At 41.5% G+C, this 16,495-nt stretch overlaps 2 protein-coding genes across 3 annotated transcripts in view; one reads left to right on the forward strand and one right to left on the reverse strand.

The window, feature by feature from the left end:
- Positions 1–4,200: 4,200 nt before the first annotated feature.
- Positions 4,201–5,193, reverse strand: LOC138648143 (uncharacterized transmembrane protein DDB_G0289901-like). The gene has a single exon (XM_069737647.1). The coding sequence runs from the start codon at positions 5,191–5,193 to the stop codon at positions 4,201–4,203; it is 993 nt and encodes a 330-aa protein (XP_069593748.1).
- Positions 5,194–14,936: 9,743 nt separating this feature from the next.
- Positions 14,937–16,495, forward strand: part of NFIA (nuclear factor I A) — a 500,144-nt gene continuing 498,585 nt past the window's right edge. The window contains exon 1 of one of the 2 annotated variants that reach the window (XM_069738134.1): positions 14,937–15,096. In XM_069738134.1, coding sequence (XP_069594235.1) covers positions 15,001–15,096 — 96 coding nt within the window. In that variant the 5' untranslated portion in view covers positions 14,937–15,000. The remainder of the gene's footprint in view (positions 15,097–16,495) is intronic. The other variant, XM_069738144.1, reaches the window with a different exon arrangement.

Consider the following 16,495-nt stretch of genomic DNA (forward strand, 5'->3'; position numbering starts at 1 on the left):
AAACATCACCGTCCGCCAAACACACAAGTGGAAACAACTTTTTTTAGACTTAGGAAGTAATGCGAAAAATAATAATTCTGCTTTTGTAGACTACAATTCCGAGAATCTGCATTCTGATAATCTGGCATTTCACAATCCATCATTTTTAATTCTTGCATTAGATAATCCATACATTTTTATAATCTTGCTTTTGATATTCTATAGATAGCAAAATCCAGTATCTGGTAAATCATAAATTCTGGTAAATAAATTGTGCATTCTGATAATCCAGTATGTGATAAATCATACATTCTGGTCATTCAGTATATGATAAAACATGCATTCTAATAATCTGGCATTTCATAAGGCATAAATTCTGATCATTTGGCTTGGACGACTGAGATCTTGCACATTCGCCATTACTGCCTGAGCTGGTGTATGCTGCATTACTGCCTGAGCTGGTGTATGCTGCATTACTGCCTGAGCTGGTGTATGCTGCATTACTTCCTGAGCTGGTGTATGCTGCATTACTGCCTGAGCTGGTGTATGCTCCATTACTGCCTGAGCTGGTGTATGCTGCATTACTGCCTGAGCTGGTGTATGCTGCATTACTTCCTGAGCTGGTGTATGCTGCATTACTGCCTGAGCTGGTGTATGCTCCATTACTGCCTGAGCTGGTGTATGCTGCATTGCTGCCTGAGCTGGTGTATGCTGCATTACTTCCTGAGCTGGCGTATGCTGCATTACTGCCTGAGCTGGTGTATGCTCCATTACTGCCTGAGCTGGTGTATGCTGCATTACTGCCTGAGCTGGCGTATGCTGCATTACTGCCTGAGCTGGTGTATGCTGCATTACTGCCTGAGCTGGTGTATGCTCCATTACTGCCTGAGCTGGTGTATGCTGAATTACTGCCTGAGCTGGTGTATGCTGCATTACTGCCTGAGCTGGTGTATGCTCCATTACTGCCTGAGCTGGTGTATGCTCCATTACTGCCTGAGCTGGTGTATGCTGCATTACTGCCTGAGCTGGTGTATGCTGCATTACTGCCTGAGCTGGTGTATGCTCCATTACTGCCTGAGCTGGTGTATGCTCCATTACTGCCTGAGCTGGTGTATGCTGCATTACTGCCTGAGCTGGTGTATGCTGCATTACTGCCTGAGCTGGTGTATGCTGAATTACTGCCTGAGATGGTGTATGCTCCATTACTGCCTGAGCCTGTATATGTATCTTTACTGCCTGAGCTGGTGTATGCTCCATTACTGCCTGAGCTGGTGTATGCTGAATTACTGCCTGAGCTGGTGTATGCTGCATTACTGACTGAGCCGGTGTATGCTCCATTACTGCCTGAGCTGGTGTATGCTGCATTACTGCCTGAGCTGGTGTATGCTGCATTACTGACTGAGCTGGTGTATGCTCCATTACTGCCTGAGCTGGTGTATGCTCCATTACTGCCTGAGCTGGTGTATGCTGCATTACTGCCTGAGCTGGTGTATGCTCCATTACTGCCTGAGCTGGTGTATGCTCCATTACTGCCTGAGCTGGTGTATGCTCCATTACTGCCTGAGCTGGTGTATGCTGCATTACTGCCTGAGCTGGAGTATGCTGCATTACTGCCTGAGCTGGTGTATGCTCCATTACTGCCTGAGCTGGTGTATGCTGCATTACTGCCTGAGCTGGTGTATGCTGCATTACTGCCTGAGCTGGTGTATGCTCCATTAATTCCATGATCCGGTGTATGTTCCATTACTGCCTGATCCAGTGTTTGCTCCATTACTGCCTGGGTTGGTGTATGCCCCATTACTGTCTGATCCTGTGTATGTTCCATTACTGCCTGGGTTGGTGTATGCCCCATTACTGTCTGATCCTGTGTATGTTCCATTACTGCCTGGGTTGGTGTGTGCCCCATTACTGTCTGATCCTGTGTATGCTCCATTACTGCCTGGGTTGGTGTATGCCCCATTACTGCCTGAGCTGGTGTATGCTCCATTACTGCCTGGGTTGGTGTATGCCCCATTACTGTCTGATCCTGTGTATGCCCCATTACTGTCTGATCCTGTGTATGCCCCATTACTGCCTGGGTTGGTGTATGCTCCATTACTGCCTGATCCTGTGTATGCTCCGTTACTGCCTGGGTTGGTGTATGCTCCATTACGGTCTGATCCTGTATATGTTCCATTACTGCCTGAGCTGGTGTATGCTGCATTACTGCCTGAGCTGGTGTATGCTCTATTAATTCCATGATCCGGTGTGCTCCATTACTGCCTGATCCAGTGTTTGCTCCATTACTGCCATATCCAGTGTATGTTCCATTACTGCCTGGGTTGGTGTATGCCCCATTACTGTCTGATCCTGTGTATGTTCCATTACTGCCTGATCCAGTGTATGCTCCATTACTGTCTGATCCGGTGTATGCTCCATTACTGCCTGGGTTTGTGTATGCCCCATTACTGTCTGATCCTGTGTATGTTCCATTACTGCCTGATCCAGTGTTTGCTCCATTACTGCCTTATCCGGTGTATGTTCCATTACTGCCTGGGTTGGTGTATGCCCCATTACTGCCTGATCCTGTGTATGCTCCATTACTGTCTGATCCGGTGTATGCTCCATTACTGCCTGGGTTGGTGTATGCTCCATTACTGTCTGATCCTGTGTATGCTCCATTACTGTCTGATCCGGTGTATGCCCCATTACTGCCTGATCCGGTGTATGCTCCATTACTGTCTGATGCTGTGTATGCTCCATTACTGTCTGATCCTGTGTATGCTCCATTACTGTCTGATGCTGTGTATGCTCCATTACTGTCTGATCCTGTGTATGCTCCATTACTGTCTGATGCTGTGTATGCTCCATTACTGTCTGATCCGGTGTATGCTCCATTACTGTCTGATCCTGTGTATGCTCCATTACTGCCTGATCCGGTGTGTGCTCCATTACTGCCTGATCCGGTGTATGTTCCATTACTGCCTGATCCGGTGTATGTTCCATTACTGCCTGATCCGGTGTATGTTCCATTACTGCCTGATCCGGTGTATGTTCCATTACTGCCTGATCCGGTGTATGCTCCATTACTGCCTGATCCGGTGTGTGCTCCATTACTGCCTGATCCGGTGTATGTTCCATTACTGCCTGATCCGGTGTGTGCTCCATTACTGCCTGATCCGGTGTATGTTCCATTACTGCCTGATCCGGTGTATGTTCCATTACTGTCTGATCCGGTGTATGCTCCATTACTGCCTGATCCGGTGTATGCTCCATTACTGTCTGATCCTGTGTATGCTCCATTACTGTCTGATCCGGTGTATGCCCCATTACTGCCTGATCCGGTGTATGCTCCATTACTGTCTGATGCTGTGTATGCTCCATTACTGTCTGATCCTGTGTATGCTCCATTACTGTCTGATCCGGTGTATGCTCCATTACTGCCTGATCCTGTGTATGCTCCATTACTGTCTGATCCTGTGTATGCTCCATTACTGTCTGATCCGGTGTATGCTCCATTACTGCCTGATCCTGTGTATGCTCCATTACTGTCTGATCCGGTGTATGCTCCATTACTGTCTGATCCTGTGTATGCTCCATTACTGCCTGATCCGGTGTGTGCTCCATTACTGCCTGATCCGGTGTATGTTCCATTACTGCCTGATCCGGTGTATGTTCCATTACTGCCTGATCCGGTGTATGTTCCATTACTGCCTGATCCGGTGTATGTTCCATTACTGCCTGATCCGGTGTATGCTCCATTACTGCCTGATCCGGTGTATGCTCCATTACTGCCTGATCCGGTGTGTGCTCCATTACTGCCTGATCCGGTGTATGCTCCATTACTGCCTGATCCGGTGTATGCTCCATTACTGCCTGGGTTGGTGTATGCTCCATTACTGTCTGATCCTGTGTATGCTCCATTACTGTCTGATCCTGTGTATGCTCCATTACTGCCAGGGTTGGTGTATGCTCCATTACTGTCTGATCCTGTGTATGCTCCATTACTGCCTGGGTTGGTGTATGCTCCATTACTGTCTGATCAGGTGTATGCTCTATTATGCCTGATCCGGTGTATGCTCCATTACTTCCTGATCCTGTGTATGCTCCATTACTTCCTGATCCTGTGTATGCCTCATTACTGCCTTTGCTGTTGTATTCTCCATTACCATCTGATCCAGTGTATGCTCCATTACTGCCTGATCAGGTGTATGTTCCATTACTGTCTGATCCTGTGTATGCTCAATTACTGCCTGATCCTGTGTATGCCCCATTACTGCCTGGGTTGGTGTATGCTCCATTACTGCCAGGGTTGGTGCATGCTCCATTACTGCCAGGGTTGGTGTATGCTCCATTACTGTCTGATCCTGTGTATGCTCCATTACTGTCTGATCCTGTGTATGCTGCATTACTGTCTGATCCTGTGTATGCCCCATTACTGCCAGGGTTGGTGTATGCCCCATTACTGCCTGATCTAGTGCATGCTCCATTACTGCCTGGGTTGGTGTATTCTCCATTACTGTCTGATCCTGTGTATGCCCCATTACTGCCAGGGTTGGTGTATGCCCCATTACTGCCTGATCCTGTGTATGCTCCATTACTGCGTGAGCTGGTGTATGCTGCATTACTGCCTGATCCTGTGTATGCTCCATTACTGTCTGATCCGGTGTATGCTCCATTACTGCCTGGGTTGGTGTATGCTCCATTACTGTCTGATCCTGTGTATGCTCCATTACTGCCTGGGTTGGTGTATGCTCCATTACTGTCTGATCCTGTGTATGCTCCATTACTGCCTGGGTTGGTGTATGCTCCATTACTGTCTGATCCTGTGTATGCTCCATTACTGCCTGGGTTGGTGTATGCTCCATTACTGTCTGATCCTGTGTATGCTGCATTACTGTCTGATCCTGTGTATGCCCCATTACTGCCAGGGTTGGTGTATGCCCCATTACTGCCTGATCTAGTGCATGCTCCATTACTGCCAGGGTTGGTGTATGCCCCATTACTGCCTGATCTAGTGCATGCTCCATTACTGCCTGGGTTGGTGTATTCTCCATTACTGTCTGATCCTGTGTATGCCCCATTACTGCCAGGGTTGGTGTATGCTCCATTACTGCGTGAGCTGGTGTATGCTGCATTACTGTCTGATCCTGTGTATGCTCCATTACTACCTGGGTTGGTGTATGCTCCATTACTGCTTGATCCTGTGTATGCTCCATTACTGTGTATGTGCATTTCTTTGGGTTATGCCTCAGAAGAAGGCAGGCTACAGCAAGCAGTATGTGGGTGTTGGATCGAAGTTCTGTACTGCTCAGTCCCATAATACGGTAGTGTAAATGAATCTGTTAATGTTTTGTCATTTTTAAACGTAGAAGAATTTTTAAACGTATCACAAAAAAAAGAGAGAAGACATCTAGTACAGCAGGTTCATCTTTCCTCCCTCCTATTATTGCAATACCATGAACCGTTGGATAAACATTTTTCCTTTGGTGGTTTATATTACTGACAGCCAAGCGATCATTTATCTTCAAGCTCCATTATATCCATTTATCGTGTACGGTCAGTGGATTCATTATGTTTTTATTACATAGTATATATTTTTTAAACACTTGAAAAAATTTTTCTCATATCTTAGCAACCAGTGAAAGCATGAATTAACCTTTGTACAATTTGATTGGTTTACTTTAATCAGGGGTGAGATCTTTTAATTTTGCAAACCAATAATGAACTCAGAGGTACAGTTCTCAGGGGAGGGCACGGTAGTTTTTAGGAATGAAGGAATAGACGGTAGGCATGACAGCATAGCTGTAAAAACATCCGGGCAGCAATAAGACTTTATGTTCAGAGACGGGAAACCCTATGGGGTCCAGACCCTCCACATGCCCCTGAATGGTCCTCAGTGGAGAAATGCTCCATTAAAAGCATTAGTATGGAAATATTAAAAGCCTACAGTTGTCCTATTGTAACTCATTGCAATCTGTAGGCCAACAGTGGCAGGGGTCACCTGCTGCCCATGTGGGAAGAGGAAGCAAGTAGACGGGTGGAGGCTTATGGCAGTGCTCTAGAAGATTTATACATATTAGTCCAATTAATTAACAGAACACATTGAGCACAATGATAAACACACAGGGCCTGCCAGATGATATTACCAGACCACAGACAATGTATAGTTCAAAAAAATATATATTTTATTTATACAAAAAGGAATAAAAACATCCATATAATGCAATCTCATAAATGTGGAAAAAATTCCTCCGCACCAATGTCTGGTTTAAAGTGCGGTGCATATAAGCTAAACAACAACCCCTCTTGGGTACTGTATGGTAAATATAAATAACTTTATTCCTGGTTGTTGTTACTTGGAGGCAAATCTCTAGGTCAGCCTGAAGCAATACATTCAGTCAATTGGTATATCAATGTATTAGCACAATTTACTTGAGCGCCAGCCCATAAGCTTATATGGACTTAATAATACGTCCCCAATAATAACAACCCCAAGAGGGGTTGTTGTTTAGCTTATATGCACCGCACTTTAAACCAGACATTGGTGCGGAGGAATTTTTTCCACATTTATGAGATTGCATTATATGGATGTTTTTATTCCTTTTTGTATAAATAAAATATATATTTTTTTGAACTATACATTGTCTGTGGTCTGGTAATATCATCTGGCAGGCCCTGTGTGTTTATCATAGTGCTCTAGAAGAGTAGCGGTATGTCATAGATAAACACGATGGGGCCAGTTAAAGAAAGTAGGTGTGGACAACCCCTTTAAGACACCTTAGATAACTGTCAAGTGAAAGATTGCTGGCAATGGCCATTAGTAATACCTCTCGACCATCCCATACGTATGCATGCTTGGCTTGAGCATGAGAAAAGAGGCATGCCGCGTTTTCTTTTTGGTGGATTTTGAATCCACTTGTCAGGCCCCAGCCCCTCGGATCATCAAGTAGAAGCAACATTCATTTCCTAAACACAAATTTTGCACATAAAGGGGTCAATTCTTCCAGCATTTTACAATATGTTTTGCATAAAAATAGCTTTAAATGACAAAAAAGTGGATGGTGATTTACTACCGTGGGTGCCCGATAAAATCATCATAACTTATGCTGCCAAAAAAAGTGGTGTAAATAACAACGAAAATGCGCCACAGTTGCTTCACGGCTCACCTTTCTTGCGGCGCTGCACAACAGCTAAAAGATGAACCAAATGCTTTAAGAGGCAGACATATCTTGAATTTGGCGAAGCTTACTCCAGCGCTTTATCCAGACTGGGGTGCAAAAACAAAAGGAAACACAACAGGGGATAAGAGTTCCAAAAAATATATATATTTTAGAAAATGAAACAAATACAATTTTTATTATTTACATTTGTAACATTGCAATTGTAAGTTCTCTGTGTCCAGAGATTAGAAGACAGAGCAGAAGACGTGAAGACTTAGTCATATCGGCTACATGGCAATGCAACAACAGATGCACAAAACTCCACAGCCATTCTATCACCTACAAAAAAAAATTTCTGCGGGGCAAGTGTGAAACATGTTATTGCATACATGCATTTGTAATGAAGCAAATGGAAACTCGATTTACAGTACATTAAATTGCAAAGGAAATTATGCTTTTAGGAAGTTTGATCGTCTCCATGAGAAGAAAAAGAAACCAAAAATATATATATTTATTTATTCATTTAAAACAAATGCAAATAAATGTCATTGACAATTTCTTAAAATTTGTAAAAAAAAAAAAAAGAAGAAACTTTGTAAAATGTAATTTTTCATTGAAGAGAGTCTGCAAAATGAATATTAATTCACTATTCAAATTCTGGCACAAGTTAAGAGTCTAAATTTGGTAAAAGTGCTAGAATTAAGATTGGAAAAATAAAGCAATTGGCAACAATGTCCCTTTTGTTGCTTAGGGCTGAAATCTGTTGTAAAATAAATAATTTCATCTATCACCGGGCACATAAACACACAAAGCCAATTTTTAGACACAATGTTGCTACAATTGGCTGCTCCTTCGTCCTCCGCACATGAGAAAAATCATCAATTAGTTCAAAAACACCTACGAGATAGCGAGGAAAAGTGATAACGGCTTCATTGTTTATTCACTTTACGGTTTTATTGCGTCTCTGTGCAAAAAACAAAAACAAGCAAAACTTATGTTCCCCATGAAATGCAATTTCTGTAGAATTTTCTGCCCAATGGGATAAAATCTTGTTTAGGAGCATCTGTCGGCAATTGGAAAGAAGAGAATTGAAACTCGACACAACTATGAAAAGAGTTTCAACCTAATCAAACTTTTGAAAATTGGGTGAAAATATTTTCTGATGATTTCCAAAATATATTCCAATTAAAAAAAAAGTTTTTTAAAAGTAAAAAAAACAACTTATCTGTACATGTAAGTTCTAATCATGTTATTCATATAGTCAACTACTAATGCAGGTTATTTATTTATTTTCTGTAGAATACTTTTGCTAATTTGTTAGTTCTTAGTTTAAAATTTTGGAAAATTCTTGAACTTCCAAAGGAATTTATAAAATAGGAATTTCAGCAGTCTCTGTTATGGTTCATGTGAAATCTTTCTCCCATCCCATTTGTGTATTTACCATTTCCAATTTTCCATATAATTAGTAAATGATCTCTCAATATCTGCCGAAATTACTGTACAATTAAATGTTGGCAAATAGTTCAAGACCAAGAGGAAAAGAGAAACCTTGTATTGAAATTGAAGGTGGGGCTGCTTGATAAAGAAGTCAAGAAATTAATGAAAAATTGCTGTTAAAGTATTTTAGGACTTGATTGGATGGATGAATGGGTGAACAAACGGACAGATGGAAAGATGGATGGATGGATGGATGGATGGATGGATGGATGGATGGATGGATGGATGGATGGATGGGTGGATGGACGGATGGAAAGATGGATGGAAAGTTGGATGGATGGACAGATGGATGAAAGGACGGATGGATGTAAAGAAGGATGGAAATATGGATGGATGATGGAAGGAGGGATGGAAAGATCGGTGGATGGATGGATATATGGATGGACGGATGGTAGGATGGATGGATGAAAAGATGGATGGAAATATGGAAGGATGGATGAAAATATGGATGGATGATGGAAGGATGGATGAATGGTTGGTTGGATATAGGATCGATTGGTTGGTTAGTTGATTGGATGGCTGGTTTGGTAGATAATTGGTTGGCTTTCCATAGTGGTAGAACAGAATTTTATTTTACGTTCTCTGAAGTTAAAACGTGTTTTTATTTTTATGTATTATTTAAGAATTTAAGAAAAAAATTTGAAGAAAAATTGAAGAAAAGTTTAATTGGAAGAAAAGAAACAATGGAGAGATGGGGTTCACTGTGCTGGTGAAGATATCAGTAGATGAAATCAGGAAACCTAGGATATTTCTGTGAGGTTTATGGTAAACGCTTTTCAAAGTTAAACTTCTTTATCATTCCAAGCCTGGTTTCATCTACTGGTGGCTTCGGCAGCGCAGAGAACCCCATCTCTCCAATGTTTTTTATGCGAACCCCATCTCTCCATTGTTTCTTCAGTGATCCCCATCTCTCCATTGTTTCTTCAGTGATCCCCATCTCTCCATTGTTTCTTCAGTGAACCCTATCTCTCCATTGTTTCTTCAGCGTACCCCGTCTCTCCATTCTTTCAGTGAACCCCATCTCTCCATTCTTTCTTCAGTGATCCCCGTATCTCCATTCTTCCTTCAGTGATCCCCATCTCTCCATTGTTTCTTCAGTGAACCCCATCTCTCCATTCTTTCTTCAGCGTATCCCGTCTCTCCATTCTTTCAGTGATCCCCATCTCTCCATTGTTTCTTCAGCGTATCCCGTCTCTCCATTCTTTCAGTGATCCCCATCTCTCCATTGTTTCTTCAGTGAACCCCATCTCTCCATTCTTTCTTCAGTGAACCCCGTCTCTCCATTGTTTCTTCAGCGTACCCCGTCTCTCCATTCTTTCAGTGAACCTCATCTCTCCATTCTTTCAGTGATCCCAATCTCTCCATTGTTTCTTCAGTGAACCCCATCTCTCCATTCTTTCTTCAGTGAACCCCATCTCTCCATTGTTTCTTCAGCGTAACCCATCTCTCCATTTTTTCAGTGAACCCCATCTCTCCATTGTTTCTTCAGTGAACCCCATCTCTCCATTCTTTCTTCAGTGATCCCAATCTCTCCATTCTTTCTTCAGTGAACCCCATCTCTCCATTCTTTCTTCAGTGAACCCCATCTCTCCATTCTTTCTTCAGTGAACCCCGTCTCTCCATTGTTTCTTCAGCGTACCCCGTCTCTCCATTCTTTCAGTGAACCCCATCTCTACATTCTTTCAGTGATCCCAATCTCTCCATTCTTTCTTCAGTGAACCCCATCTCTCCATTCTTTCTTCAGTGATCCCCATATCTCCATTGTTTCTTCAGTGAACCCCATCTCTCCATTCTTTCTTCAGTGAACCCCATCTCTCCATTCTTTCTTCAGTGAACCTCATCTCTCCATTGTATCTTCAGTAAACCCCATCTCTCCATTGTTTCTTCAGTGAACCCCATCTCTCCATTCTTTCTTCAGTGAACCCCATCTCTCCATTGTTTCTTCAGTGAACCCCATCTCTCCATTGTTTCTTCAGTGAACCCCATCTCTCCATTCTTTCTTCAGTGATCCCCATCTCTCCATTGTTTCTTCAGTGAACCCCATCTCTCCATTCTTTCTTCAGTGAACCTCATCTCTCCATTGTTTCTTCAGTGAACCTCATCTCTCCATTGTATCTTCAGTGAACCCCATCTCTCCATTCTTTCTTCAGTGAACCCCATCTCTCCATTCTTTCTTCAGTGAACCTCATCTCTCCATTGTATCTTCAGTGAACCCCATCTCTCCATTCTTTCTTCAGTGAACCCCATCTCTCCATTCTTTCTTCAGTGAACCTCATCTCTCCATTGTATCTTCAGTGAACCCCATCTCTCCATTCTTTCTTCAGTGAACCCCATCTCTCCATTCTTTCTTCAGTGAACCTCATCTCTCCATTGTATCTTCAGTGAACCCCATCTCTCCATTGTATCTTCAGTGAACCCCATCTCTCCATTGTTTCTTCAGTGAACCCCATCTCTCCATTGTTTCTTCAGCGTACCCCATCTCTCCATTCTTTCTTCAGTGAACCTCATCTCTCCATTGTTTCTTCAGTGAACCCCGTCTCTCTATTCTTTCTTCAGTAATCCCCATGTCTCCATTGTTTCTTCAGTGATCCCCATCTCTCCATTCTTTCTTCAGTGAACCTCATCTCTCCATTGTATCTTCAGTGATCCCCATCTCTCCATTGTTTCTTCAGCGTACCCCATCTCTCCATTCTTTCTTCAGTGAACCTCATCTCTCCATTGTTTCTTCAGTGAACCCCGTCTCTCTATTCTTTCTTCAGTAAACCCCATGTCTCCATTGTTTCTTCAGTGAACCCCGTCTCTCTATTCTTTCTTCAGTAAACCCCATCTCTCCATTGTTTCTTCAGCGTACCCCATCTCTCCATTCTTTCTTCAGTGAACCCCATCTCTCCATTCTTTCTTCAGTGAACCTCATCTCTCCATTGTATCTTCAGTGAACCCCGTCTCTCCATTCTTTCAGTGAACCTCATCTCTCCATTGTTTCTTCAGCGTACCCCATCTCTCCATTCTTTCTTCAGTGAACCTCATCTCTCCATTCTTTCTTCAGTGAACCTCATCTCTCCATTCTTTCTTCAGTGAACCCCATGTCTCCATTCTTTCTTCAGCGTACCCCGTCTCTCCATTGTTTCTTCAGTGAACCTCATCTCTCCATTCTTTCTTCAGTGAACCCCATCTCTCCATTCTTTCTTCAGCGTACCCCATCTCTCCATTCTTTCTTCAGTGAACCTCATCTCTCCATTCTTTCTTCAGCGTACCCCGTCTCTCCATTGTTTCTTCAGTGAACCCCATCTCTCCATTGTTTCTTCAGTGATCCCCATCTCTCCATTCTTTCTTCAGTGAACCCCATCTCTCCATTCTTTCTTCAGTGAACCTCATCTCTCCATTGTATCTTCAGTGAACCCCGTCTCTCCATTCTTTCAGTGAACCTCATCTCTCCATTCTTTCTTCAGTGAACCCCATCTCTCCATTCTCTCTTCAGTGAACCTCATCTCTCCATTCTTTCTTCAGCGTACCCCGTCTCTCCATTGTTTCTTCAGTGAACCCCATCTCTCCATTCTTTCTTCAGTGAACCCCATCTCTCCATTCTTTCTTCAGCGTACCCCATCTCTCCATTCGTTCAGTCATCCCCATTTCTCAGTTCTTTCTTCAGCGTACCCCATCTCTCCATTGTTTCTTCAGTGAACCCCATCTCTCCATTGTTTCTTCAGTGAACCCCATATCTCCATTGTTTCTTCAGTGAACCCCATCTCTCCATTGTTTCTTCAGTGATCCCCATCTCTCCATTGTTTCTTCAGTGAACCCCATCTCTCCATTGTTTCTTCAGTGAACCCCATATCTCCATTGTTTCTTCAGTGAACCCCATCTCTCCATTCTTTCTTCAGTGATCCCCATCTCTCCATTCTTTCTTCAGCGTACCCCGTCTCTCCATTCGTTCAGTCATCCCCATTTCTCAGTTCTTTCTTCAGCGTACCCCGTCTCTCCATTGTTTCTTCAGTGAACCCCATCTCTCCATTGTTTCTTCAGTGATCCCCATCTCTCCATTCTTTCTTCAGTGAACCCCATCTCTCCATTCTTTCAGTGATCCCCATCTCTCCATTGTATCTTCAGCGTACCCCATCTCTCCATTCTTTCTTCAGTGATCCCCATCTCTCTATTCTTTCTTCAGTAAACCCCATCTCTCCATTGTTTCTTCAGTGAACCCCATCTCTCCATTGTTTCTTCAGTGAACCCCATATCTCCATTGTTTCTTCAGTGATCCCCATCTCTCCATTGATTCTTCAGTGAACCCCATCTCTCCATTGTTTCTTCAGCGTACCCCATCTCTCCATTGTTTCTTCAGTGAACCCCATATCTCCATTGTTTTTTCTCCATAGATTTACTTGCTGGTCTGCAGCAGCTGACATTTTCATTTGGTTTGAGTTGTTTTGTTTCCCACAACTCTATCAGGTGAGCAATTCCTAGCACCCTGATCTCCCTTATATGTTGGATAAGACCCTATTGCGCTATTGTTTTTCCAGCTTTTATTCACTTAATGAACATTCTAATGGAATTCTTAAAGTTGCTACATTAGAGAAAGTCAATAATTGTTCTACTCTGCCATATTCTTGGTGGCAGCTACAGAGAAAAGTGTATTGCAGGTTGGTTGACTGTTGATCCAGAATAAGAATGACCAGTGATGGAATTAATTACACCGGTACGGCAAAGTGAACAGCACAAGGCGAACAATGAAGAATAGTAAACATTAGACACAATAGTAACATGTGCTCGGTCTTCTCACGTTGCAGGCGTAACTCTGGACTCCATGAGAAGAACACTTGTGGCGTAGTAGTGTTTGATGAGAGATACAATTCAAGAGGAGGAAAAGAAAAAAAAATGACAAAAACTTGATATAAAGTTTCGAGTCAGGAGCTGCAAACATCTCCTCTTTGAGTTTCCTTTTCATAAAGTAAAGAGGAAGAAAAAAAAAAGCAGATTTCTTAACGAAGCATAAGTAACGTGAGACAATTAATATTCTTCCTGACCATCACAGTGGCATTGCTGGCACAGGATCCCTCTTGGATTCTTGAGTGATAAAATTTAACTCTCGCATTTCTGGAGACGCTGCTGAATTCCTATAGAAATTTGTAAACGTTTCCAAAAAATATCTGCGCAATTAAGCTAAAAAACAAATAACTTTTTGTAGATTTTAGTAAATAAAACATAATTATTTTCTGTCCAATTTATGAAGAAATTATATAGTAAGATATGACAGTGGTAGGAAATGTAAGAATTAAGATGTGTAGTGGGAGAGGGACTGTTTCTAGATGAAAAAAATTGTAAAAAAGTTGAAAAATATTAGAATAAATATGTGTAAAATAGTAACAAATATTTCATATATCACTATGTAAAGATATGGAGGGTAGATAAGTAAATATGAGAGATTTTAGATAGATAGATAGATAGATAGATAGATTATAGATAGATAATAGTTAGATAATAGATAGATAATAGATAGATAATAGTTAGATAATAGATAGATAGATAATAGAAAGATAGATGATAGATAGATAATGGATAGATTGATATATAATAGATAGATAATACATTGACAATAGATAATAGATAGATAAATAGATAGAAAGATAGATAATACATAGATGTTTAAAAAATTATATTACAAAATAAAAAAATCCAAATTTTATATCAGTTTTCACATGTCCGTAAAAGACATAAAGCTAAAAAAGATATTTAAACGTAATTTTTTTACATAAGGAATATATATATTTTTCTACTTTTTATTTTTGTAATTACATATAAAAAAAAAAGTGACTGTGAAAACAACAGATACTGGATCAGACTGAAGTCGGGAGAGAAAAAAAAAAAAAAAAAAAAAGCTAAACATTGCATGATAGTCTCTAAGCAATTCCATCTGTCAAGCAGAAATTTTAGGCTAATAGCCTGTGGCGATCTCTCTTTCTCTCTCTTTCTCCGCAGTCCACTACCTGCTTCTTTGTCCTATAAAATCTCCTCATTCTACTTACAAAAAAAAAAAAAGGGCATGAAAGAAAAAGGAGAAGGGGAACGCTGCAGAGTAAAATCATCGGAGAGATGAAGCCCTAATTTTAAGCGTCTCACTTTGATGTTGAGCAGTGGGCTCTTATTTAAGGAAAGAAAGAAAAAAAAACCAACGCGGACGGGGAAGAAGACATAGCTGTTAGCAGATGACTTTTCATCTCCACTTCACCTTGCCACTGGGTCTCTGAGAGATTGGTTCATTGTCAAGGAGTTTTTTTTTTTTTTTACCCATGATTCCATATGGTATGGAAGCGGCTACATGTTGCCCAACATGGCATAGCAAATGTTTTCTCAATTAGGTGTCTTATCTCCCGTGAGCTAGCATCAGATGAAGCTTGCTGACAGCATAATGGCAGGGAAAACTTCTGACGGCTCCATCAAATGGCAGCTTTGCTACGACATCTCGGCCAGAACTTGGTGGATGGTAAGTTGGCAGCCGGACTGTTTTTTTTTTTTTTTCTCCTTTTTTTTTTTTTAACTTTCCCTCCCTCTTTGACAAAATGTCCCAGACCTCACATTTATCAAATTAACATTTGATTTTTTTTTTTCTCACTCTCCAATGAATCCGCCTTACGGTTGCCCCACTTGATTTCCTCTGTGCCACTCAATAACAAGGGGCTATTGATGTCTAGCAGTGGATGCCCTGTCCTGCTGTTTTATAAGAATGAATTAAATGTTTCCACAGGAGTAAACGCGAGCAATCATGTCTTGGGTTGATCCTTCCGTCATTCGTCCTTCATTTCTTTTTTTTTACTATTATTTTTGTCTTATTTTATTATTATTATTTTCCTTTTTTTTTTTTGTCCTAGAATTCAACCTGTTTGCCGTTAGGACTTTTTTTTTTATAGCTCATTATTTCTGTGAAGTTGTAGACTTTCATCCCAAAGTTCTCCTAAAGTCTCTCACCGGGTTTGTTTACATTTCAAGCAGGTTACAATCCTATAACGTTGCGGATCTGGAATCTTTTTTTTTTTTTATACGCTCTTTAGCTCAATTAAAAAAAAAAAAAGTTGTGCCGACACTTGGGGTTGAGTTAACTCTCATAGTTTGGTCATTCAGGCCGGGTAACCTTTGACTTCTCCATCTATAAGATATAAAAAGCTTAAGGATCGGGGCAGACAATCGTCCATTGTTGCGCTATATACACATCTTGTTGTGGAAGGGGACGACACTGCTGGAATCATCGCTGCCCCTGGTAGTCGTTAGACTTGTTGTCCGTTAGGGGATTAATTCATTAACAGCGCATTTCGGAGTTCGCCATAATTATTATTCTTGTGGCAAGCGTGAATTCTTCCAGTGAGAGAGAAAGTTTTCAGGCAGGACAATGAGCGCATTATTCATTCCTAACTAGACCGTGAACTGCAGCTCATTTCACATAGATATCAGTTAAAATAGAGCTGGCGAGTGGGGATTCCTAAAGGAAAGGCTCGATCACCCTCATTGTGCCCAGCTCCCACTCTACTCCAAAGCTTGCTTATTTTTATTCATTTTTTTATTTTATTTTTTATTTTTTTTATAACCCCCTTCCTCCCCAACAAACACACACCCAACTTATCCAGCTCATTTCTCACATTTTTTTTGGGACAATGAAGGATAAAAGAGATGGAAACTTTTGTTGTTGTTGTTGTTGTTTGGTTTTGTTTCTTTTTTAAACCTGTCGATTTCAGTTTTGTGGGGTTTTTTTTAATTTTTTTTAATTTTTTGTCATTTCATGATTTTGCTATCGGACTCCTTTTCACTGTTGGGTTCCCCTGAGGTTTGTCGGGTTGTGCATTTGCATAAGGTGGTTGTTCGTGTCTTGCTGTGACTCGAAGGAACTTTTT

Source organism: Ranitomeya imitator, chromosome 8, assembly GCF_032444005.1.
Source record: "Ranitomeya imitator isolate aRanImi1 chromosome 8, aRanImi1.pri, whole genome shotgun sequence".
Taxonomy (NCBI): Eukaryota; Metazoa; Chordata; class Amphibia; order Anura; family Dendrobatidae; genus Ranitomeya; species Ranitomeya imitator.

Coding starts and splice junctions, on each gene's coding strand:
- LOC138648143 (XM_069737647.1), bottom strand. CDS start 5,193: ATGCACATACACAGTAATGGAGCATACACAGGATCAAGCAGTAATGGA.